The 26,508-nt window shown below is 38.3% G+C and overlaps 1 protein-coding gene across 1 annotated transcript in view; it reads left to right on the plus strand.

Moving 5' to 3' along the window:
- Nucleotides 1–26,508, plus strand: part of LOC140241337 (bifunctional UDP-N-acetylglucosamine 2-epimerase/N-acetylmannosamine kinase-like) — a 46,830-nt gene that overhangs the window by 13,650 nt on the left and 6,672 nt on the right. The window contains exons 2-8 of the mRNA XM_072321066.1: nucleotides 8,954–9,195; nucleotides 12,806–13,235; nucleotides 15,795–15,969; nucleotides 16,954–17,166; nucleotides 18,646–18,733; nucleotides 22,867–23,077; nucleotides 26,215–26,347. Of these exons, the coding sequence (XP_072177167.1) occupies nucleotides 8,954–9,195; nucleotides 12,806–13,235; nucleotides 15,795–15,969; nucleotides 16,954–17,166; nucleotides 18,646–18,733; nucleotides 22,867–23,077; nucleotides 26,215–26,347 (1,492 nt within the window). The remainder of the gene's footprint in view (nucleotides 1–8,953; nucleotides 9,196–12,805; nucleotides 13,236–15,794; nucleotides 15,970–16,953; nucleotides 17,167–18,645; nucleotides 18,734–22,866; nucleotides 23,078–26,214; nucleotides 26,348–26,508) is intronic.

Below are 26,508 nucleotides of genomic sequence, written 5' to 3' on the forward strand. Positions count from 1 at the left end.
GAAAAAAAAAGATTATTTGAAGTGTGACTGCAGATGACTAATAGTTCATGCAGTATTTCTTATTCTTGATACGCAGTAAAATTCATATCCCCCCCCCTCAGCTTTTGCAGTCATGGTCCCAAGTGTACCAGAGGTGCATGCAATATCCCTAAATCTTGGTTCAACAGATGTTTGTTGAGGGTATACCATTCCATTGCCACAAGTTTGCCCATCCTTGGTTTATACTGTATAGAGTAATGCTGTAAAGGGTGTAACTAAGCAGGATGTCACACCTTTGGCACTCCTAGTGTTTGCTCGTAGTATATCAGGAGATCTTATTCAAAGAGATAGCTGTACCAGGGAGGTGGGCACCTCCCAGGCTGTACATTGCAACTCTTATTCTCAGGTGACCACACTTTGTCTTATTGAGGACATTTTTGCTGGAAAAGAAATCTTGGAAGGGAACCAAGGCAGCACCCTCAAGTCAAGTTGCCTTTGAAGTGAAGTTAAAAGATGCTTTGTGGCAAGTCAATTTCATAACTGAAGATGGTAACATTTACAGTCTACAAACTTATCAGATTGTCGTTGTTGTTGCTGCTATTATAGCCACTAACACCTAATGGAGACATATGTATTTACGAATATACAACATCAAGAGCTATATTTAATAACTACAGGTTTCTTTTTCATCAATTTGATCCATTTAGGACTGGAGGTATGTCAGTGCAGAAATGATCTTGTTGGTATTAAGTTGGCATCTTGAAATTTCACTGCATACCTTAGATACTGGAGAAAGATAATAGGGAATTTGATAAATTCATTAAGTCTGCACAGGATCAGAAAGACACTACAAAAAAAAAAAACAACAACAACAACAACAAACAGGAATTGCCAATTTGGTTAAGAAATAGAATATTAATTTTGAAACGTGTTGCCAATTTACAAATCAATAATAAATCTAACAGTTTACTGGCTTCTGTGGAAATTTTGTTATTAAAACAAGATAATTAGGCCTACATATATACAACTATATGTGTCTATCAATAGCAAAGGCTAAACCATGTATCTTTTATTATGAAACCCTGAAAGTGAATAGTAAAAAATTCACATAAAATGATATATCACCCAAAACCACAGAAATGTTTTTTTTTTTTTTTTTTTTTTTTTCTGGGACTTCATGCACTAGAACTGTATTTTATATTGTATTTTTTAAAGAAGATGGGATGGGGAAAATAGGAAGAGGCAGTGGCAGAGATGCATCCGGTCTAATTTTTTTTAATTCATTGTGAGGCTTGGGAGAAAAAAACATGTTTTTAACATGTCACAACTTATGAGAACATGTGCCTGGCTAACAGTCGCAGCGGACGACTATAATTAACTCCCCCGAAACTCACGAGACGATTTGAATTTTCAACCGTCATCAAGGCAGTCCGAATCGGGCGTTCTCATTTTCACTAAAATTTCACCTTCTCATATCTCCGTTATACACTGACCAAAATCGCTCAAACTTTCAGTATTAATGTAAAATGACGATTTCTATCTACATACAAAAAATCACGAGAAACGATTAAGTATTTTTAAAGTTATTCAACATTGCATGTTTCGCTGTCTCGGAAAACTACCCTCTGATTATTTCCAGACACATCTGGTTGCACCACTAAATATTCATGAAACTTAACATACAGTGTACATATTCATAAGACATGTGCGGACGTTAGCAGAGTGCTGTTAGCTTTGCCAAAGACCCATTTTTGAAGTTACAAGTGAAAATAAATGAGGTGTTTTGTCAGAAATCTCAAATTATGCGGGAGCAGCAAAGGAGAATAATGACGTCCTGTTCTAAGAAAAACCGATTTGCGCTTGCGCAATGAATGGACTTTCCCATGCTGCACCGATCCAGAGAACTATCTGGTCGATGCGTACTGTTACTATGCGATGCGAGTGGCTGCTGTGGATGCCTAGTACACTGTACATGCATGAGAGTGAGTGGGCCGCTTTGGTGTCGATAAGTACATGTAGCAGAGTACCGCTGATGACTTTGCCACCTCATAAACAAGCACTTACTTTGTCAGAACTGGCCTAAAGAAAGAAGCAAAAATGTGAATATCTACCAGCTATGATACCACTTGTAAATTCATGACTTAGGATCATTCGGACTTTACGCAGATTTTACTGCACTAACAATACATCTACGAGTTCCCGGTACGAGTTACGATCAGAGTACAGGTGATGTGAGCGCCACAAAGATGTGGGTACGTGGGACTGTGCCTGGTCTTCCCGTGTTGGAAAGACTATGAAATTTCATGCTCGGACATGGGTAGAAAGTGCACCTCTTTCGATTATTTCCAGACGTATCCAGACGCATGACTTCTTGAATGTGATATTTTAGAGTTCCGTAAAGAAATATATACTTACAATGTAGTAACATACTTGTAAGTTTTTTGTTGTTCACGAATTCAAAGTGTGAAATTTTAGCAACGATTTCTGACAATTATTTTCAGTTTCGAAAGTGAAGTTCTGCTCCATTTTGGAATATTTTATCGGCGTTATTTAAACAAGGTAGCATAATGGCAGGTTAGAATGAGGTTTTTACTTTTCATAACTGTTTGGATTATCAAAAAATATGAATTAATAGTAAAGTTACAGCAGTTTTGCTGCGACACTTTCCAAGCGGTTTTCGTGCGAAACATGTTCATTCAAGAGGAAAGCGAGGTCACGTCATAATGAAAACAGCGAGTTAATTGTACCCGTTCGCTGTGACTGGCTAACTCAGTCTTCAACTCAGCAGTTCTAATTAGTATTTTAAAGGACAAGTTCACCTTGATATACATGTGGATTGTGTGAATGCAGCAATATCAGTAAAACACATCAGTGAAGGTTTGAGGAAAATTGGACAATCCATTCAAAAGTTATGAATTTTTAAAGTTTCAGTACAGTCGCTGTTGGATGAGAAGACTGCTACTGTTTGTGATGTCACATGCATAGAATGATATAAGGGAGTTATTTAAAGAGAATTCCACAAAATTTCATTTTTTTTTTTTGGGGGGGGGGGGGGGAAAGTACACATTCCCTCAACTGGACCCAATGGAATAGTACACCTCCCCGTATCCCTACAATGTAGTCACCCCAATCCCAAACCATTCAAAAAAATCTAGATGATTTTTATTGTTCATTCTTTCTTCTTCTTTTTTTTTTTTCATTGAATTTCCATCGTTGTGGCTTTCAAAAAACTCCATTTATTTTTCTATATTTTTGCAGGGAAAGTGTTCGTCCACTTTGGAAAGGAGTTTTATAGTCGCTATGCAGAAACCGGCTCCACATTCCGGAGGTTATGACTTTTCTATTAATAGGCCTCTTTTTCTGCTGACATTCAAGATCAAATGAGACCTGAACAGTCCCCAGCTATGATTTATTGTTGGCAAATGAATCTTTTGACACACAAAACCTTTGTAGGTTTGTGGGGTTTTGTAGGTTTGGTTTTTGTAGTTTCATTACATCAGATCATGAATCTTGCTTCTCATCTATTCAGTGGTACGTAAGTGGTATTGAAGGTGAAACAGATTTCCTGGGAAATAAAACTAAAAGAATGCATTATGCCCCCTTTCCCTCCAGGAATGTAAGTGAAAAAAAAACAACAAAAAAAACCTCTGTCTCTCCAAGCAAATATCTTGTCAATTTATTGTTTCATTAAGATTTTAAACGGTTCGTAAGATTTGCTTTTTTCCTAATAACTCTATATGACACAAAACAGGTTACAACCACATGCGTGTGGCTGTAGCTTGCGCAGTGTCGGTTTAGGTCAAAGCCTTGCACTGCCTTTTCTCATGGAAAAAAATGTATCAAATTGGAAATATATGTTACATAACATAGCAGTTTAATGATAGAATGTGTATTCAGTGTCATACAGTGTATGTATCTAAGTATAAAGTTTGTATATTTTCTTGTTTCTCTGTTGGTTACCTTCTACATGTATAAGTCAGCGCCTAGAAATAAAGTAAGGTTGAATGCACATGCCTTTCTGAAAACCTCCAACCAAGGTAACATGACTTAAAAAGATAGGCCTCTATGTTCTTATAATAACCAAGTTTATAATGGAGGAAAATATTGTAGTTTATCAGTGCTGATGTAATCAGTTTTAGTTTCTGTGACTATTGAATGGAAAATGGTCAGTCAAACAAAATATCTGACTGTTTGTGCCGCAATATACTACCTTCAAACATGTGACATGTTACAGATGGTGAAAAACAACATTCAAAGAATGAACAAGACTAGTTGTATCTTTCATGTCCACAATGGACTATCAAAATGTAAATATGTTACCATAATTATAGTTTCTTGGTAAAAAAAAAATCTTTGATATAATTTTTTTTTTCGTCAATACACTACATTGACAAGATTTTGATTTTTCCAGTGACAATTCTTTTTAATATACATTATACTCATATCCCTCACCTCAGTGGACCATAATGCATTATTCAGGCTTTATTTCCCTGTAAATCTGCTTTCAACTTTGGTAGAGCATGCCACTGAATAATGCAAGAGTCATGTTCTGCACGGTTTTATTTCTTTAGAATGAAGGCAGAATAGTCAGCACCACCAAAATGTAAGAATTGCGTTGAGATACCCTGTAGTGGGCTGACCTTAAACGCCAGTAGTAAATGAAGCAGTAAAGGAATGCAGGCAAAAATATCTGAGGACAGTGGAGGACAGAGGGGCCGTCATCAGGGCTGCCAACACTGGAAACTAGTTGAGAGTGAGACTCCCATAGGCCAATGCTATAGTTTAGGAGTCAAAATGAGTGAGATCAATAGAAATGCATGCAAATGAAATAAATTTCTAGAGTGAGAAAGGACCAAAATGTGTGAGTCTCACGCTCAATGCGTGAGAGTTGGCAGCCCTGCGTCATACATTGTGAACTATTCTGTACGTTGCGCATACACTGTTTCATTTTTTGTATATTTTTTTTTTATTTGTGTATACTGGCACTGTAGTAATGCAGTAGTGCAGTACTAAGCACCATGCAGTGTAGAAAGGACTACATGTGTACAAGTGAGGTTTCTCTTATCGCATATGTTGCTGAAATGAGACACTAGAAATTGATTTGTGTCACTGGTTATATAGTTACATCTTTCGACAGTAATTTTGCCTTCGGACTCGTGGCTGTGAGGTTCTCCACCCCGTCAGGCATAGTTGACATTTGTCTGTGAGTGGAACTATGCTGGCAGTATACCTGATAGTGTGCAGTGTGTGAAGTTGTTATTTGTCGACCTCTTTGCATTTTCAGTTTTGCTCATGTGGCAGATTGCATACAAGTGTGCCTTACTATGCATGTCCACATATGGTATGTATTTGACAAGCAAGAAATGTGTGATTTCTGTGAATTGGCATAAATTTACACAATGTACGTGTATGTACTGAGATTTTCCCGTGATGGAGGTGTTGAACAGCATGGTTTTTGTCAAACAGTAAGAAAAGCATCTAGGTAGAGAGCAGTGGTTTGCTTGAGTAGTGCATAATACACATAAATAAAGGTTTTTAGTATTCATTAATCTGCAACTCCACCCCACGTGTACGTGCAAATACGCATGATATGGATTAATTGTGCAAATTAGGTTAGGTGATGATATCATAAAGTCCCAATTCTTCCTTTGGTTTGTGTTCACTAAAAGCAAAAATATCATATTTTTGTAGGATTATAAACAACTAGACATGCCCTTTCCTCCAGAGCAGTTTAAGTAAGTTTTTTGCAACATTCCAGATCATTTATGTGAAGGATGCTAGCTTATATCCTTTTGACTTTGTGTCAGAGAAAGAAATTTAACAAAGGCTTTTTGTGTTTGTCGGTTGGACACTTGAAAGTAATAACAATCACCATACCAAATTTGCATACTCTGTACATTGCTACTAATATCACTGTTTTTGTTAAAACATGTGAAACTTTGTAATGCCACAACTTCCATATCTTTAGGTCTGATTGCGATGATGGCCTAATGTCTATCTTTCTGTTTGTTTGGTTTAACTCTAGATGTAATGAAACCACCCTAGGGATGGTATGGAAACTGCACTTATATTTTTATGTTTTCAGTCCAGGGAAGAACTGCTTCATTGAATGAATCAGATTGTTAAAAGCTTTTTCGTACCTTGAGAGGAAAAAAAATGAGTGATGAGTACATAAAAGTTGTGTCTGACCAGGTAAATGATTACAACTTCTGAAATATGTTGCAGTTTTGTGTGTATTCATGAGCAATTTCATTGGAAGATACAATGTATTGTTCTATTGTTCGTCATTAATTGATATTTTCTTGGAATTTGTTTATTGTTGTTGCACATTTCGTTGCCGCTACCTGTTTATACCATTGCCAAGGTAATCAAATGTTCACACTTATCTACATGTATACTGCCATCATTATAGGAGTTTCAGAAGTGCAGAATCATGTTTCAAGGTGTTTATCTCGTTTACTACATGCACAGGAACAGATTGTAAGTGACCGGAAATTTCCGCGTATGATAGCAACTCACAAATGGCAGAAACAGTTGTCTTTTCATATCCTGTTTCTCATGATTAGTTACATTAGGGAGATGGAGGAGAGATAGAGACACGGAGAGAAAAATGTGATGAGTTGAAGCATAGCTTCTTGGAAAAGGGGGAATTCCCTCAAGATGTTCAGTCCAAATAGATAGCACCAGGTCACCTGTGCACTTTGCTGATAGGAGAATTCTGTGAAATTCATAGTGATCTGGACCTGGGACACATTCAGAAGCAATTTGCCTATCATCAATCATGAAAGTCAAGGCTACGTTTAGTTGCCCTTTGTATTCCAGAGTAGAGATTTTGAAATTTCTTTGTCTTTGAGAATATCATTTTTTGTATTTGCACTTCTCCAACTACTTGATACATTGTGTAGAAACTTTGGAAGTTGTGATGTTATTTTTTTTTAATATGTATTGATTTTTATCTTTGACCACATTGTGACAATGAATCTCGTACAATGTACTTTTAGATGTTATCCCACTGAATCATTCCTTGAAATTTATAGCGATGAATTGATTATTGCAGTCCCATATCGATGTCATGCATGGCCCCCTCTAATAGTATTTCAATTTTCTATGGTAGGCCAGTGGGGCTAGTCCCCCCCCACTTTTTGGGCACCATACAAAGGAATACATAAAGTGTTTGTCATCACTTTGGGTCCTCCCCCCCCCCCCCCACACTTTTTTTTATCTCGGAAGTACGTAAGTGGCACTAAAAAGAAATAGATAGAGATCTTGAAGTGTGAGAGGAGAGATGAAGAGCTGAGCTGAGGACCTTTTTTTTTTTTTGCTTGTTAGCCCATGAAACCCGAATGTGTTGGAACGCTCCACCGGCACTGATTTGTACCATTCGTATTAACCATGTCTAGAATTGAGACTGCACTGTGGGGAACCACACCCTGCTGAAGAAAAGAATGCTTGAGTATCATATTATTCTGTGTCATAAATTAATGCTTTCATATTTATCATTCAAATCGTTGCATCTGATCATGCGCCGAGTTATAAGTGGGGGTTCACGTAAAACACGGACAGGGCATTGAGCTCTCATGACGAAGATTTGGGGCTCTGTCAATAGCGACAGAAGGAGCAGGAGTTTGCAGTATCTTTTCTAAAGAAGTGTTGTGAACTTTGTACTCTCTATGCAGCATGTATGCATATCAAATCATCAGTGATTGGGGGTGGGTGGGGTGAATATATAACCCAGCATTGCACGGTAGAGCGAATTCATGCGGAATGCCAGCTGTAGTCAATTGTGATTTTCAGTCTCTGTCTGTGATGTACTTGTAGTGGCACGTCTTGTTTGATGTCACAGAGTGGCTCAATTTGTTGTCATCGAACAACAGAACAGAGAAAATGTCTTTGAGGCTTGAATGACACTGTGGTTTGTGGGCATGGTAACCATATATAATGTAACAGGATTCCATGGCAAGAGCTTCATATGAAAAACGAAAAAAAAAAAATTAGGACTGTGTTTGCCAAATAGAGGATTATGAAATTGATTTGCATAGAGGGAAGAAGTCTTCTGTTATTTCAATTCGGCATTACCAGTAATGCATTTACAATTGTAGCTCAAGGATGTTTACGCATGACACTTGTAATTCTCTCTCTCTTGTGTCAAAACACTGTACGATACCACAATAGTATACAGCATGACATATGAACAGTTGAATGTGCATGATGAGACAATGTTAGCATCATACTTATATAATGTAATTCAACAGAATGTGAATTGCAGTGTATTTCTTTTCTTTTGCCCACCAACTCTGTTCTTGCAGGCCATACCACATTGTATTTCCCTTCTCCAGAGAAATGATTATGCTTTTCCGATATTACAAAATAGAAAAAAAAAAAGAGAGAGAGAGAGGGGGGCGTTACACTCCTTGTTCTATTCTTTACCTGCTTAATACACACACAGCAGCAAGTAACTTATCAAAGTGGCCACTTCTCTGCCATTGCTATGAAACTGCTCCATCAGGGTAACTGGTTCGAAAAATGTGTAGACTTGTGACATGAGTTGATTGATGCAACGATGTACATGTAGAGTTCTGCACATACTTGGTTATTTGTACACACACCAGCAGCTCAAGATTTGCTATTAGTGAATTGATGGCGATTTAGCAGAAATCTGTGAGGGGTAAGTCATTAAATGATTATAAAATGATATTAGCTGTCCTTCGTTAATCTGAGTCTTCAGTTTTCTATCCAATGTGATGTTACCTCATCAATCTAGCAATTGAATTTCAAAACATGTCTTTTCTCTATATGCAATATTTCACACATGTGACCCCTTCTGCATACTAAATGCCTTTTCTTACTGATCTCAACTGTGTGATAACTCAGTTTGGTTTGTATGCAAACCATTCACTTGGCAGTAATGTACCCTAAAATGCTGTTTTGTAACTCAAACATGTTCTTCCTCTGTCAAACTTCTCCACGAACACAGATTACCTACACCAGATTCATGAGTGAGAAGCAACGGCGCGAGGACATCATGAACAACATCAACACGTCCCAGAAGGTGGAGGGGGGTGGAGACGAGAAGAAGCGCAAGCTGCGCGTGTGCGTCGCCACGGCGAACCGGGCCGACTACTCCAAGCTGGGCCTGCTGATGAAGGCCGTGCAGGAGGAAGACGACTTCCTCCTCTCAACCATCGTCCTTGGCTGCCACCTCATCGACGATTACGGGTCAGGACCCGCCTATCTTTTTCTTTTCCTATTTTGAATTGCAATGTACCCAGTACTTTGTACTCCTGTTATAACTGTTATGGTTACAAAACTCTTGTTACAATGGTGTAATTAGATTCAGACCCCAAAATCATTAGCTTTGTATATTTCTGTGCTATATTTTTCAACTATTGGAAAAAAAAATGATATAACGAAAGAAAACTGCTGGCCCTGAGGGCTTTGGCATAACAGGAGTCACCTGCATGACATTCTGTTGTGCTGTTGATTATGCCTTGCATATCATAATATACAAATAACATGTAGAGGAGTGCACGTTAGATGTTTGGTCCTAAAGTTTGTTATGAAAATTCCAGAAAGGGAAGGAATTACTGCCTTGAAGGGAACAAATATCTAACAACAGGTTGAAAGAAGCTTGCTACCATCAACATGAGTGCATCTACAGTCTGAGTTGACCCTTAAAGGGACATTCCAGGCAATTTTCATAATTTCACATCATGTAGTACATAAATCAACAGTTCCGTGCATAGATTTGTGGAATTTATTTTGGTTCTTGAGCAGAAAAACAATACTTCGAAAAACCTTAAACAAATTACACTGAACAAGGATGATGACATAGGAGGTTCACATATTCCAGAAATGTAGCAGTGTAATTCCATAACAATACGGCTTGCTCGCGAGTTCACCTGTGTATAATCTATGCATGCCTTCTTCTTTTGTTCTGCTTCCTTGAGCCCCAATTCGTGCATTCTAATGGAACCTGCCATGTCATCATCCTTGTTCATTGCAATTTGTTATAAATTTCAAAAATATTCTTATTTTTCATCCAAATTATCATAAATTCTGAAACTTTGTCCTCAGTATAACTAATTTATAGTGGTTCAAATGTAAAAATCTGAAAATCATCCGGAGGTCTCCTTTAAACATTCCTGAAAACAATTCATTAGAGATCAAAACCTTTTTCATTCTCTCTTAAAAAAACAAGTGAAGCTTGAGTTTAAAGGAATTGTGTCGTGTTTAATAATTGGGATTACATGATATTTCCTGTTATCTACATATAACCTGTATTGATACCATAATTGCTGTTAAACATTGTATAAAATTTGCCATCAATTTTCACATCTAGGAAACCACTATGACCTAGGTTCATAAATTGATATGCCTAGAATAAGGTGCAAAAATGATTGTTTAGTCTGAAGTGCAAAATTGTGAATATTTGAAAGTAGAGGGCGGTGAGTTGGCTCAGTCGGTAGCGCGTCTGCCTCACGATTACGCGGCCCGGGTTTGAACCCGAGTCTGGACTGAGCAATGTTGCGTGTAAACATACCGTCCCCTCTGGCAAGAGGCAAAACACTCTGTCCCTCGGATAGGACGTAAAATGGAGGTCCTGTGTATGAGAGTCACAGCTCATGCACGTAAAAGATCCCGCTTCATTCATTCATCGCAAAGAGCAGGGTGTTTAACCCGGTGAAGTGGTCCCACCTCACATCCAACTGGACCCCATGGAAGACCAGCTTAGCATAGCTGAATATGGGCTATCCAGCCATCTTCTCGGATGGAAATGAACAAACAAACAAACAAACAAACAAATGACACCTTTCAAAAGTTATTGCTGGTACAGAAAGCTCTGCAGTGACAAGGAAACTGAAATTGAATTTGACGAATGATGACGCAATAACTTTTGCTGTTTTTGTCATTCCTGTCCTGTTGTTTGATTTTCTCTGTTGGACTCAACGAAATAAAGGTATTACCTAATATGGTATGTAGCGATTTGCTTTTTCATCCATATCCAGCTCTCTGTCATTTTATTTTTATGTTCTGTTAAGTTACCATATAAGTGGATGTATTTTTGGATATTTACTTTTGAAATGAATACCCGCATGAAACATTTTTTTTTTTTTTGTCATCAGATACTGCCCTTATTAAGTTCATAGGATACGATCACTTGCTATGTTAAAAATGGCAAAAAGAGAAGTTACTTACTTTGCATTGTGACACTGATAGTATGCATACAACCCAAGATAGTGAGTGATTGCGACACCTTGTGCCCTAAGCATACACTGTTCTTGCCAAATGACGGAGTGAGAAGGCATTTATCATTAGAGTTTGGGGGGTGTTGTCAGATCACTGAATACCAAAACAGATTTATGAACTTCACAATAGTTTATATTCTTTCGTTGCATGGAACAGAACTTAACTTAGTTATCACAGGAAATCAATTGACCCTGTAACCTCTGATGTGATCACAGAAGATAAACTCTTCATCGTTCAGTTGACAGGCTTGATTCTGACCTACAATTATTGGTTGGCAGAAGGTTGAAATGAAACCAGGGCCTGGCCTTATCACACAGCACTATACAAATGACGTCATGAAACTGCAAACTTTAGCTCTGCGGTCAAGTTCTAGTCAATAAAACTTTACTGGATTACAGTAGATTGCACATGATCCTCACCTCTAATGATTTCTCTGCTACTCAAAGGAATGTCAAAATATGGCTTGGCGATACACTGTACAGCGTACACACATGAGGTTTTTATTGCTCAGTTTGACGTGCATTTGTGATACATGGGATTGTTTGCAGTTGCTATCTGTCAATATATTAGGGTTGCAATGATCACAGAGGTGCCAATGCATGAGAATCTTAGATGTTTTCTGATAAGTCCCACCATAAAACAGATAGCCCATACTTCAGATTGATTTACACTGAATTTTGGTCATGCCTTTCTAAATACATCATATACATTCTTTGTGTGGATCTGCCAAAGAGACTGTGCAGCTTGCAATGATGATTGACATTATAAGTCATTCTCAATCTTATAATTCACAAGGATCAAAAGAACATTTCTTACTCTTTATCAAAATGGAAATGGAGATGGGAAAGTTTTGATAGCAAATACAGAGATGAAGTAAAAAAGGAAGAAAAGTTATATCAGCATAGTCACACTTGTGTTTCCATTGGAATACTGTGAACTGTGTGCTTTTCGACACATCCCATTCCCGCCAAATTCACCAAATACATGAGCAGAAATGAGTACATTTGTATTAACTGTTATTTTTACATGTTGTCGTGGGGGTTTAATTGACGTTCACATCAGAATATTAACTTATGTTGAGAGATTAGGAAGAAGGAGGGGGAGTTGCTTTACATCAAGTTCCTGTAAAGCATACAGATAGGCACTATTCTACCTCAAATGGTTGCAGCAAGCATGGATAGAAGGGCGTCCATGAAGTGTGATGCTGCCGGAAGTATCAAATGGTTATTTTCCTGGGGGGTAATTTAAAACCAGTTCATATCATTTACACCCAATGTGCAAATAATACAACATGCGTATATGTGTGTACAATTCATCATTTTTAATAGATAAGTGAGTCTGCACATCAAAAGTATACCTAACAGGCATGCAATGGAAAGATGAGGGTGGGGGAGGGGAGGATGAAAATCTTTAGAAATTCTGAGGTGTAGGGTTGTAGGTCAACACCAGTGAATGTATTATGTGGCTGTCCTTGTTGATGGAAGAGCAGTGAAATGTGAAGAACAGATGTTGTGTATACATGGTTCTACATTGATTGCAGTCCCAGTTACTTGATTCTGTGTTTCACATCCTACCCCAGGTCCACATATCGGCTCATAGAGAAAGATGGCATCAGAATCGACAGCCGCCTCCACACGATCGTTAGGGGGGAGGATGAAGCAGCGATGGTGGAGTCTGTCGGCCTCGCCATGGTCAAGCTGCCGGATGTCATGCTGCGACTCAAGCCAGATGTGCTCATCGTCCACGGCGACCGATTTGATATCCTCTCACTAGCCGCCTGCGCGGCGCTCATGAACATTCGCATTGTACACGTGGAAGGTGGGGAAGTCAGCGGGACGATTGACGACAGCATCCGTCACACGATGTCCAAGCTCGCGCACTACCACATCTGCTGCACGGAACGTGCTCACCGTCGCCTCTTGGCAATGTGCGAAGATAACGACAGGATCCTCTTAGCGGGGTGCCCATCCTACGATAAACTGTTGAGTGCCAATGTTCAGGACTGTGACGTGAGTTCCTCTGTCTTTTTATTCCTCCTTCAAAACACAACAACCAAACCGAAGAATATAACAATGACGAAAACCAGCAACAAAGAACATGGTTCCGCAGCACATTATCCTTTGGTTTGGAAGCCTGGTGCAGCCGTAAAACCACTGTATTTCAAAAGAAAATCCACATGTTCACTTAAATGTATATAGTGTTTGTTTTCAGTTTTACCCTTTTTTTGTGGACATACTATGTCCTGATGATTATACATGTTTGTTGTGTTTTTTTCCATATTGATGACAAGAGAACCTATCCATACACTTTGAAATCATGGTTTGGACATCAGGGGCCTGTTGCATAAAAGTTACTATTATCGTAACTTTGCCATCCAATGGTAACTGCCATGGAATTCTTGATTTTGATTGGCTGTGGAGTATTGTTACCATGGTAGCTACCATTGGATGGCAAAGTTACCACAATAGTAACTTTTATGCAACGGGGTCCAGGTGTTCCAGCTTACGTCACATCTCAGAGTATATAATACTATATCCTCCTTCATTGTTGACCTTTATCGGGCATCAACATCCTGGTTGTGGGCTCGTTCTTTAGTTTTTTTGTTTTGTTTTTGGTTTTTGAAGGCAATAGGCTTTACAGCTGGGTTGTGCTAACAGTCACATTTGCACAGCTGTGTCAGTTCCTGTATGTTTTGTGATGAGGCTGTCCATGCTATATGATCAAGGTAGGCATGGCTGCAGTGTGGTCGTGCGAAGGACATTTTAGCCACATTCACACACACCCAAAATTGATGGTTTATGAAAATAAATTTGTGCAACAGGATGCAAAATTTATCAATTCTTTTATGTGGACACAAAAAAATCTTTAACTCATGCAATATGCATTGCGAGGCGAAAATCAATCCTGCTTGATCATGTCTCATTATATTCCTGCGAAAATTTGTCCTTTGCAGTGTGTGTGTGAACAGCATGTGAAAAAAAAGCATCAATTTTTTTAGATCCCATTATGCAATTCACAACAGTAGGTTGGCACACTCAAAATGCCCTGGGCGACGTTTCTGGTCAGCTTAATTATTTAATTTTTTTAATTTTTAATTTTTAAAAAAAACTTAGCGATGAATTGCTCCGCACGGCGTGCGTGAGGGGTGGCAAATAAAAAAAAAAAAAAATTGCAGTGGGATGCAAAAGGCAGGTTCAACTCCTGTGTGTAAGCACCTGTAGTGTTTTTTATGCCACATCAGCACTGAAGGTATCAAAGAGGGGAAACATCCCTATGACTATGACTGGTTTGAAAATTAAACAGCTTAAAGACAAAGAAGAGATAGACAATCAGCCATCTTACTCTGAGGGTTGCTTTTAGCGCAAAGAATGCACTATAATCTGAAAAGTAAACTTCATTATCTCTTTACAGCAGAAACATGCTGTAGAACAAAATGAATGGGAGGACAGAAAACTTTGTGGTTGTAATCTGCCTCTTTCCATGATTCAGGATAAATTCAGCACTATACAGGGAGATTTCAGTATTCCCCACCCCCCTCCCCATTCTTTTATTCTGGTTAAATGATTAACGATTGTCCCGGTATACACTTTTATCATTGTCATGTAATCATTGTGTAGTCAGGTATTATCCTTTGATGCTAGTATAGAATATGGAACAGCAAATTTGGATTTAGCACATTTACTGTTATTTGGGATGTTTTATAGATATTTCTTTCCTGGGGAGAATTGATTAGCACTGTAGTCTTCCCGAAAGCTTCGGAAGTAGATTGCTGGCATCACTGCCTTGTATCTGTTTTGAGGATGCACAGTATTGATGTGTTCGAATTTAATACTCCATGCAACCGTGCTGTGGATTTTTCCTTCCTTGGCATTTTTTTTTTTTTTTTTTAAATTACAGTATGCCTACATAATGTTACATATTTATATAGTATGTATGAAAGTCGTAATCATGTAATTAGAATACTTTCATGGATTATGGGCTTCTCACTTATAAAGTCCAGGGCAAATGTGACATGTCTTCATTCAATATTTAGCTCTCAATATACCTTCAAGGGAACTTCTGTGTCTCTAATTTGCAGATAGAATAAACATCTGTTGCACACAGAGCTGCAAATATTCAAAAATGAAAAAAATAATTGAAATTAAACTAACTGGAATTGTCCTGTGTGTGTAACCTACAAAAACTCTGAAGTTTGTGTGAATCATCAGACTTTTAAGGAGATCTGTAGAATGTTTCTCATGGTTTTCCACAATGTCTTTATGCATGTTCATGGGAGAGAGTACATGAGTTGTACATGAGAGTCATGGTTGCCATAGTAACATACCCTACATAAACCTTCAAAGTTTCAAGTTTACAAACATTCTTAGAATTTGAGACTTACACAGGAGGAGACAATCATGTCAAATGTCTAATATTAGAGCAAATATTGAATTTCTCATTTTTTCAAGCAAATAACTTATTGTGAAGTTCTCTTTGCTGTGAGGTGAGCAACTAATCAGATAAGAGTCATGTACTATTATAATATTCATGTTTTCTGTTGGTTCTAATGGCTGTGGTTATCTGTGCAGCCTGTGCTAAATAGGTGGATGAAGGGAGAGGGGCGATGCAAGGACTACATTGTGGCCCTCCAGCACCCCGTGACCACCAACATCAGCGACTCCATCAAGATGTTCAGCCTCATGGTCGACGCCCTACTGGAGTTCAAGAAGAGGGTCATCATGCTCTTCCCCAACGTGGATGCCGGTGAGTAGCGCACAGGGTGCTGCAAACATGCGTTCCCACTGGCCCAGGACTAATAGATCTCAATGTAGGGCAAGTAGTACAGATGGCACTTGCTTGAAAGGAAGCACTTGCCTTTCATGCCCTGTAGGAGCAAACGGGGAAAAGTTTTCAGTAATACCCTGATCGGCATTTGTGATTAGAAGCCAGTGTTTGAGGATCCTCTTGATCCTTAATCAATACTCATACTTGCCAACTAGTAAGATTTTATCAGATTCAGTAAGATTTTTTATGTTAAAAATAGCAGAATCAGATTTTCTGTCAGAGAAATCAGATTTTAAAAAAAATATTTAGATATACCTTTCATGTGTATTTTCTGAAGATTTGACCGAAAGTAAGATTTTTAACTTCAGTTTGCATATAAAATAAGATTTTTGCAATCCACGAGTAGGATATTTCATCTTGAAATGTTGGCAGGTATGAATACTTCCTTGTTTTCTGATATATACCTCTCCTCCTTCTGTTCCGTTATGTTCTTTTTCTCCTTCCCTTCTTCCTCTTGCACCTATTTCCTCCTGTAGACATTCTTCTATTACTGCTGTCATCTTGCCCTGCTCTCCCCATATTAGGACAATTTCCCCCCTCAAGGACAATCAGAACCCTGCCCGCCCCTCTAAATAGTGATTGGGTTAGAGTAAAGATTAGGATTAGGGTTAGGTTTAGGGATAGCATTTTGGGTTAGGGTTGGAATTAGGTTCAGGCTTTGGGTTAGGGTCAGGGGAAGATTCTGGGTGATTAATTGTTCCAGACCCATTTATTCCATCATGAATGGTTGATTATTCATAAGAATGTTTGCCATGATGTCTTCCAATTGACCCTGTTTTACTGAGTTGTTCATAAAACAGTTTAGGTTAGGTTTAATTCGTTTGAACTTTTGGTTTTTGTGGCATGAAAGATTTGTCTGAACTCCTTTTATCTTTCCTTCCCATCAATGTTGGCATCATATAGGAAGCAAGGAGATAGTGCGCATCATGCGTCAAAAGGGGATAGAGACACACCCCCTTTTCTACACAGTCAAACACATCCCCTTTGAGGAGTTCATCATCCTGGTGGCAAATGCCGGCTGCATGATTGGCAACAGCAGTGCTGGCGTCCGGGAGGCCGGAGCCTTCGGGACGCCGGTGGTCAACCTCGGGTCCAGGCAGACGGGTCGAGAGACAGGTACGTACTGCTGCCCCTGGAGGGTGAGCCATGGTCACTAAACCTCGGCAAAAGATGCTGTTTTCCCAGCTATATCTTAGCTTGGAATGTCCAGTAGTAATAGGATGTGGTAAAAAGGATAGAAATATGTAGACGGCTTTTACATTGAATGAAAATAACAATCCAAAGTCACAGAGTAGAAAATGTAATTATATAGCTGCAACCACAGCTAGAGATACCTAGTAGTAGTATGACTTATAAAGAGGGAGGGGGGGGGGAGGGGTAGGTCAATCTTGAGGATCAAAGGTCAAAAGAGCACTTAACCTCACATGTAGGTGAAGATCTGTAATTGTGATTTAAAAGAGAAAGCTTGTTTTTCAGAAGACAGAGGATGTCGTAGTTGACTTTGTATAATAGTTGAATGGCTCTAGCTTTTGTCTGTCATCTCTCTCTTTTAATCTCTCATTTTGTCGACACTTATTGTCAGGAGAAAGCAATATATTTCTAAAGATAAAATCCTGAATCTAATTCCTGTGTCATGGATGTTGTTATTTGCCAATACTTACTGTAAAATCAGATATTTTTGTGTGCATTTTAATTTTGTGAATTTCGCAAGATGCGCGAAATTGAACTGCACACACAAGTTCTTGTCTACACTATATCCGTTGAATGCCTGTATGCCGCGAAATAGGCTGTCACTTCCAATTCACAAATAATTCATGCCGCAAAGTTTTCTCACTTTACAGTATTAATGTGCAGATGTATCTATGATTCTAAGCAGACATCTTTTTGCTCATTTAGAGTAAAGTCATACTAAAGTGTACATAATGGAACAGAGAACATACTAGGTACTGTGATTTAGATTTTGTTTGTTTCTATATTCAAATGATGTCTTGAAGTTACAAGGAGAAAAAATAGAAAAAAAAATCTTGCATTAATGTGTTTTGTATGCTGCTGTTTTCAAGGGACAAGTTAAGTGCTGCGAACTTAATATTTGTAATATTTTCTTAGTTTATCTTTTTCTTGAATTCCTTTCAAAAGGCACGAAAGAGTAAAGATGAAGAACCAAAAGATCTTCTCTTTTTTTGTCAGTGTATGTTTTTATTCAAATGAGCAACATTATGCTTCAGAGATTGACCTCATGCTGAAAAGCTGCTGAATGAGGGCTATTCCCATCTTGGAAAGCAAATAGGAAGAAGAAGAAAGAAAAAAAAAAAAAAATTGAAACAAAACAGCCATCTTGAAGTTTTAAAAGAACAATGTAGTGAGAAGATTTTTGAAGATTAACGTTTTATTGAATCTGTTAAACATAAATGTGCAAATTAGACATCCTCTTGTTCTCTTATCCTAATTTAACTCTCACTTTTTCAGTTTTGTTTAGTGATTTTCTTTATTCAGTACAGTTGAGTTGAATGACACCTGAAGTTTTCATTTCACTTCTGGCATATTTGTGTGGCATCCTACATTCCTGTCATCTTCCTCATTTTTCATCTCTTTCAGGTGAAAATGTCTTACACTGTCGAGATGCTGACACAACTCAAAAAATTCTCCATTCGCTCAAACTCCAGTACCAGAAGCATTTTCCTCCGTGAGTATTGTCCATTAGTACCCCTGCAGCCATTACAATCAAATATTATACGCTTCAACTCCCATTTTAGAGATGCGTAGGGATATAGATCCAATTATTTTCTGCACCTGTGACTTCTACAGGGAACAGCATTTGTCCAATTGATTTCTGAGTGATGTTGGCTCTGATCCAGTATAGCCTTTTTTTTTCTGTGTGATTCTCTTCGTAGTCAAGTTGGGCTCATATTTTCCTTTCCTTATACTGAATTAGCCCTAATTGAGATCGTCAAGCAGCTGTTTAATAACTGTGGTATGGAAGCAATCACTCTCCATTAAACCTAGTGCTCAATAAAGATCCTATTTTGAATGTTGAGAGAGAGAAAAAAAGGATTTCTCATGATCTTTCTCTTTAATAACAATATTTGTATTTGTTTGCATATTTCCCTGTTTAAGTAAAAGTGCTTTCTGATATTATTATTACTTTTTTCATTATTTTAGATATGTGATGAAGAAATATCACTTCTAAAGAGCCTGCAAGTACTCATAGAAAGTATGCAAATAGGCTATGCTCTCTCAACAGGGAGATGCTATCGAGGCTACTCTAGATTAAGGGACAATACGTTTTACATGTTAACCTCTTGAACAGTAATCCTGTGTATACAGCTGTACTTGAGGAGGTGTCTATGGGAAATGTGTGTTATAGTAAAATCAGCGGGTCCTCAATGTGTTAAGCTCCAAATTTGTAAATTAAAAATGAGAAATACAGTGAAATGATGATAGGAGTGTATTTATCATCACTTACAGGGTGCTACGTAAGCACTTGCCCGATTGCCCAGGGCAAGTGAAAATCAAATTTGGGCAAGTGTTTTTGAACAATGAGAACAAATGCTTGCCCGAATTGGGCAAGCAAAAAGTTTTGAAGCCACTTTTTTTCCCTAATAAATTTCCCCAACAAACCCACAACATCAACCATATAGAAGCCCAAAGATAATGGCTGTTTAGTGATGCAATGCACTTTATATTTCATGTCGGCAACTTTTCAACACTTGTCGTGAAAAAGCCCCAATGCAATACAACGGCAGCACTTGATCAGACAGAGTTTGTAAGAAGCTACTCCATTGTGTTTAAGCGTGTGGATCAATGTGTGCTGTTTATTCAAATGATTATGCTTTATTAAGCCCTTGATTTACACATAATTTTCTATATTATTTCCTTATATTTTGGACTTTCTTTTTGGGCAAGTAAAATTAAGGTTCGGGCAAGTGTTTCGCAGCAAATTTGAAAATCTGCTTGCCCGATGGGGCAAGTGGTTAAATAAAGTTATGTAGCACCCTGACTTAGTACTGTACTTTTCTAACTTCTCACTCTTTTCTACAGAATTTCAAACAAAAAAGGTAAAAATTAACATGTAGACTGATGTTGCTACCTGTAGGTAGCAATACAAGCGTGGCTGTATGCATTATAAGGTATACTGATAATCAGGCACATTATTTGGCGCATCAGCAAGCAAAACCTTAGATGAGCAGTGATTTCCACATGGTGAATTTCCTTCATCTTATCTATTTATGTATCTATTTGTTATTTCCCCCAGAGTCATGACACAGTCTATGAAAGCTTACAATGTTTTTACCAGTATTTATTACTGCGTTGGTAGCTATGCTTAGCTATCGGTCACCCCACTGAAATGAAAATCTGCTTGTAATGGGGAAAAAATTGGCTGGAATTCACAGTAGGTCAAAGGTGGTTTAAGTTTAAATCATGGTTTATGCAAATTTCTTCTGCGTAAATACGATTGACAGATTGCGTATGCCAACAGACATCCAGTAGCAAACGTGCTTTGATGTGCGCATGTCAAAGGTACGCCTGTTTCATTCTTATTGCAGACCCTGGTCTAAATTTGTACCATGGTCTAGGTTTAAGCAACCTTTGTGAATTCAGACTATTGTGTCTTATCATGATATATGCAAATTTCTTCTGCGTAAATTCGATTGACAGATTGTGTGTGCCAACAGACGTCCAATAGCAACCGCGCATTTATACACGCATGTCAAAGGTACATCTATTTCATGTTTACTTTAGACCATGGTCTAAATTTGTGCCGTGGTCTAGGTTTAAACCACCCTTGTGAATTCAGGCTATTGTGTCTAACTATCATGACGTAAGCACAGGCACCGCTGTATTTTTGTCATCATCAGACTACTTCTCTACAGTTATTTGACATATTAGTAGAGATGGCTTCAAATGCAAACGTCAGTTTACGGCATATCACAATACGATGGCAATAGAAGCAGCATAACCCCGCTGCTAAGTAAAGCAAGACCCATTGTATGTTTGTACACGAGGATTACACTTCGCCCTTTGGAAATATATGGCTAATTATTGTAGTGTCACCCAGGCTTTGTTTGAGCACGTCTGTCCCGTGTTGCGAACTATGGAGTTCATGTTTACCCCTGTCGTGGCTATGCATACAAAATGTTTACCTAGCGTAAGGACGTGCTTGCCTGATCCCCCTACCCCCACATCACAGGGGCAATTCCAAGGTAAAACTTTAAAAACAGAGGTGGAAATACTAATAATCTGAAAGATGGAATGAGAGCTCCAATATTCACAGTGTTTGATCAGGTGTGGGAATAGGAAATAAATCATTGGCTGTATTTTGGGGGGTTTGTGATTTCTCTGTAATTATTGATTAGAAGCAGCTGGCCTCTAGCTGCCTTTGAAGAGGACTCCAAATCCATACATGTATTTAACTTAACCTTATGGTCATCAAACCTGACTATGGCAGTTTCATTTCAAGAGCAATTCCATCCTGTGTTCAAGTTAGCTTTTATTATGAGTATCAAAAGTAGAGTAAAATCACTATCCACATGGGTAGAGGTTTCATCAAAATCTGACCTAATATATAAAAAAGGTTATGAAATTTTGATTGTTCCCATGTTTCCATGAATCAGTGTACGAATTCCTACCATACTCAAATTGGCAGCAATGATGATGTCATCACCTTGCAAGCCTCCCATTGAACTGTACACAAGCATTCCCCCAATTTCCTCTGTGTGATATGAAGTCAGTGTGAATGAGATGATCTTCAGTGTCGTACTGTTGTGGTCTTGTAACCCAGCAATGATGGGGGCTGGGGGGGGGGGGGGGGCAGGGAGGGACATTGCAGTTGTTAAATCACCAACCAGAAAAAACAATCTCAGTTATCAGTTATATATTCATGTGCATATTAGTGGGAGAGTAGTGAGGAAATGGCCCCGTCACTTCTGTCAATTGATTCATAGTCAGTGAAAGCATGTGACCATTGGAATTGACTTTCCTATTTTCTCTTTCTTCTCTTTTTTTTTTCTTCTAATATTGATGAAACTTCAATATTTCTGTTGTGATTTTTCTCTATTTCTTAAAGCCAAACTTGAGCATGGTGTAGAATTTGCTTTAGAGTGCCCGGGAGACTATCACTGGAAGAATAGAATTTTCTATTTTCACATGAAATAATTATGCAAATTATGTAATCACCCTATAGTAATCTACTGGTTCTTAAAAAATGATTGAACCCTTTTGCTATATCTTCATTGCTCAATTATTACTCCCTTTTGAAAAAGACACCATCCCTGAAACATTACTATATTAAAGGCATAATTTACCATTTGCAGGTGAAAGCATTAGTGCTTTAAAATAGTTCTAAAATGTGAGTTAGGGATAGAAACAACCACTGTCAAAATTTGAATCCGTATAATTGATGTGAAGTGTTGTTAAATACACAAAATGTGAATAATAGTTATAATAAAAATGTTTCCGGACTAAACCGTATACAGTTACGGTTTACTGAGAAAAACCTTGATATCTCCTTATATTTTAGGTTTTATTGCAAATATTTCATATGGTAGGATGTTTTATGATACAACAGACCTACACATATGCATCAAATGTGATATCTTGAACATTTTTGAAATCACTGCTCCCAAAGGTAAACTGGACCTTTAAAGTCATTTAGTGTGAAGGCTGTAATTTCTTCTTTTTTTTCTAAGAGAAAGGGTGATATTGGGAAAGATGTCTATGCAGACCATGTGGGAGACTAGTTTTCCATAATTTGTAGATTCCTCAAATCCATGTTTTAGGGCATTAAGTCTACTGGGTGAGATTCTTTTCATCTCTCAGGTCCTACATCTACGGTGATGGACACGCCATCCCCCGCATCATCAAGTTTCTCAAGTCCATCAAGCACAGCGATCCCATCCAGAAGCAATTCATCTTCCCCCCGATGCCGGAGAGCGAGAGCATGGACATCGACCACATCTTGGAGACACAGAGCGCCCTCGCAGTCGACATGGGGGGAACCCAGCTCCGTGTGGCCGTCGTGGCCGCAAATGTGAGTGCTCTGTTTTAATTGTGATCCCCTGCTGCTAGAAATTGTCAAAGAGGATGTTCCAAATATGGATTGAGTGAATGGAGCAATAAAAGTAGAACACATCAGTGAAAGTTTGAGAAGATGGGAAATTCAGTGCAGAAATTATGAATTTTTAGAGCGTCATTGTCGCCATCACTTGATATTAAGAGGACTACAATAGTTGGTGGTGTTAAAGCAGGACAACAACATAAAGAAAATGTATAGAAAAATTCCACAATCATTAATGGTACACATTCCTTGGACTTCTAAAAGTGACATACTTTGTTTAATATTGTATTCTATTTGTGTCATTGCCCTACTATGACATGATGAATTGCTAGAGTCTTCTAATTCTCTGATATCCTCTAACTAAAACTTTAACTGTACAACTTTTGACCAGATTGTCAGATTTTCCTCAAAATTCATTGATATGTGCTAGTGATACTTTTGCATTCAGTGAATTCACATATAGAACATATATATTGGGGTTGGATCGCCCTTTAATACATTTTAGAAGCTGATGTTATTGCAGAGTTTGTTGGCACGTTTTAAACCTGTAAGGTACCCCCTTGAGTTTTCTGCCATTTTCAGGAGGTGAATCTACCAGTGCCAGAGTTATTTATAGACTGTAGGTGAATACTAATAATAGACATATCATTAGCAGTCAAACAAGTAAAAAATGGGACTCTAAGAGATCCACCTAAACAATGGAATCAGTCATCCAGACTATGCTGTGAATGGGTTGTGCTCCAATGGAGATCGGTGAATATGAATTGAGCACAGGATGGGATTAGAGCTATTCAGTAGTATCCCCTGTTTTCTCAGACATGCTCCCTGAGGCCAAAATTGGCATATTGTGCCCTTTCTTGCCATTGCATTTAGAAACGGAATTGGACCAGAGGTTTAAGAGCAACTTTGTGAGATAACGGCTGAGATTTAACCTGATCAAAATTTACTCAAGTCATGTACTTACTATCAGATATGTGTGGAATTTGGGAGAATTCATTGATATTAGACTGTTGTGAAGTTCATCAGGTGTTATGATTAAAGTGTTATACAAGTGTATGGAGTGCCCCCAACATGACAGATATGGTGGGATACATGCATTGTTCTCAATTATTGTCAGTGCTTCTCATTATTTTGATTATGATGTGATGACGATGATGATGGTGTATCATTATCTTCTTCATCACCTAAAGCGACAATTTCAATCCACAAAATATAGTGTTCATGTCATGATTGCCATCTTGCATTCTCCATATCCAGTCGCATTGTAAGTGTGACTTCCTTATTCTGATGCAACTGTTAGATACTGGGTAATACTTGTGCTAATTTCAAATGTGCCACATTTAGATGCTTTGCCGTGCCAACAGTCAGTTCATGATTGATAAATTAAAGATAGAAATACATCAGATATCCTTTGCTATCTGTGATGTGAAAGAATTGATTGCTGTGGTGCATTGACCTTGATGTGTGTCTGAAGACATGTCAGAAAGACTGCCACATGAAAAACAAAATTAAACTGAGTGTCACCAGCTGTTATTAGTGACTAAATAAGCCATGATATGGGAAGTGGAAAAGGGAAAAAATATTTGTTATTAGGACTAGGAGCCCCTTTTTTTTTGCAGTACATTTGAGCGACAATGGTAAATCTGGATTATACAAGTTGCCTGCCGATATATAGTTTCTTTTCTGTGTGTGATTGCAAGCAACATGTCACTGTGGTGGCAATAAACTCAAATGAATTTGTGGACACTAATGACAGTTATTGCTGGTAACATTATGAAGTACTGTATACACCGAATATTTCGTGAGGTTTTTATTTTCGCGAATTTTGCGAGTCGGTTGCTATTCATGAAATTGAAGACACACAAAAATATTGACTTTGATCCGGATGTGAATGTGACGTACGTGTGTACATTTCTCCGTTCAGTACAGGACTCCACGATCGCGAATTTAACCACTCGCGACATTGTCAGGAATTCCCAATTCACGAAAATTTAAACTCGTGAAATATATGGCGTATACAGTAGTACTCACTTACGTAGTCACTGAAAGTAATGGAGTCAGAGGCAAATCCAGGAATTCCATTAATGGGAGGCGCCTTTGCAAAAGGTGCAAGCACCCCCATTTTTTTCTTTTTATTTCTTTTGTTTTAACCAAAAATAAAGAGAGGCGTGCGCCCAGTGCGCCCCCCTCTTTATCCGCCGCTGGGAGTGATGTCAAAGAAAACATGATGCTAATCTCCTTGTAAGTGCTTTTATGCTGCCTTCAAGGATATCTTGGCATTTATTCATGTATTTCATGTAAATGCAATTGTATTCAGTGTGTTGGTGTAATTGTATAAAGAGATCTGAAAATATTTGTCCTAGCTGTCTGTGAGCACTGGCCTGCTTCTAAACAGCACTGAGGAACCACAACATGTCGATTAAGAAGTCTTTGTTATCTTAATGGGGTGCTGGAACCGTACTGGCAAACACTTGAAATCCCAAATACGAACTATCAGAGTTACCATGTGTTGAACTGTAATATTTTAGAAGCACTTTGGTCCATTGTTGCTACTGAATTTACATGAACAGTGTGATGTTGCCCCTTCTCTCTTTCTGTGATTTCAAAGTGTGTTAGCTCTGTCATAATTGATTCATTAGTGCTGATAACAATGATATTCAGCTGAAGCATGTGATTAAGAACAAGATTATCATGACAGTTCAGGCATAGATTTCAGTACAGCTTTAGATAATGCTCAGACTGTCTGAATTGCCTTCTTGTCTGAAATAGCATAAAAATTTCCCTCTGTATGGGTATTGTTGCTCCTCCTTTTTATTTTTCTCGCTCATTGCATTTTGGCCACTCAATGAAAAAAAGAAAGAAAGCTGTAAGCACTATTGATGACAGTGATTAAGATTGGTATAGCAGTTTTTGTGTAGTCAGAGATTAAGAATGAGATTAAGAAAACGGTTGTGCTAGTGTCAATCACTTGTGTTTAGAATGAATTATCTTCTGTGTTACAGTATGTTGTATGCACTACTGTGATGATTGAGCAAGATGGATAGACTTGCCATTGCATTAGCTCTTATGCTTAAGTTTGATTTTTAACCTCTTTTTTTGTTGTTGTCCAGGGTGAGATCAAGCTTCGACTGTCAAAGCCCACCCCCCATGAAGGCAACGAGGAGCGTATGAAGACCCTACTGGAGCTACTGATAGAAGCCATGCGCCAGAGCTATGCCATCAACTGCCGGGTCCTCGGTGTAGGTGGGTTGCACCTAGCGATAGATGCCTGCATCATCACAATGAACACTCTTCCACTTGGCCCAGTGTAGCACTCTTCTGTCCTCTTTTAAAATTTCTGTATCAGACTTTGAAAAGTATTTGTTAACCTTTCAATGAAAGGATTGTAACACTAATGTGCTATT

This window comes from Diadema setosum, chromosome 18 (genome assembly GCF_964275005.1).
Source record: "Diadema setosum chromosome 18, eeDiaSeto1, whole genome shotgun sequence".
Taxonomy (NCBI): domain Eukaryota; kingdom Metazoa; phylum Echinodermata; class Echinoidea; order Diadematoida; family Diadematidae; genus Diadema; species Diadema setosum.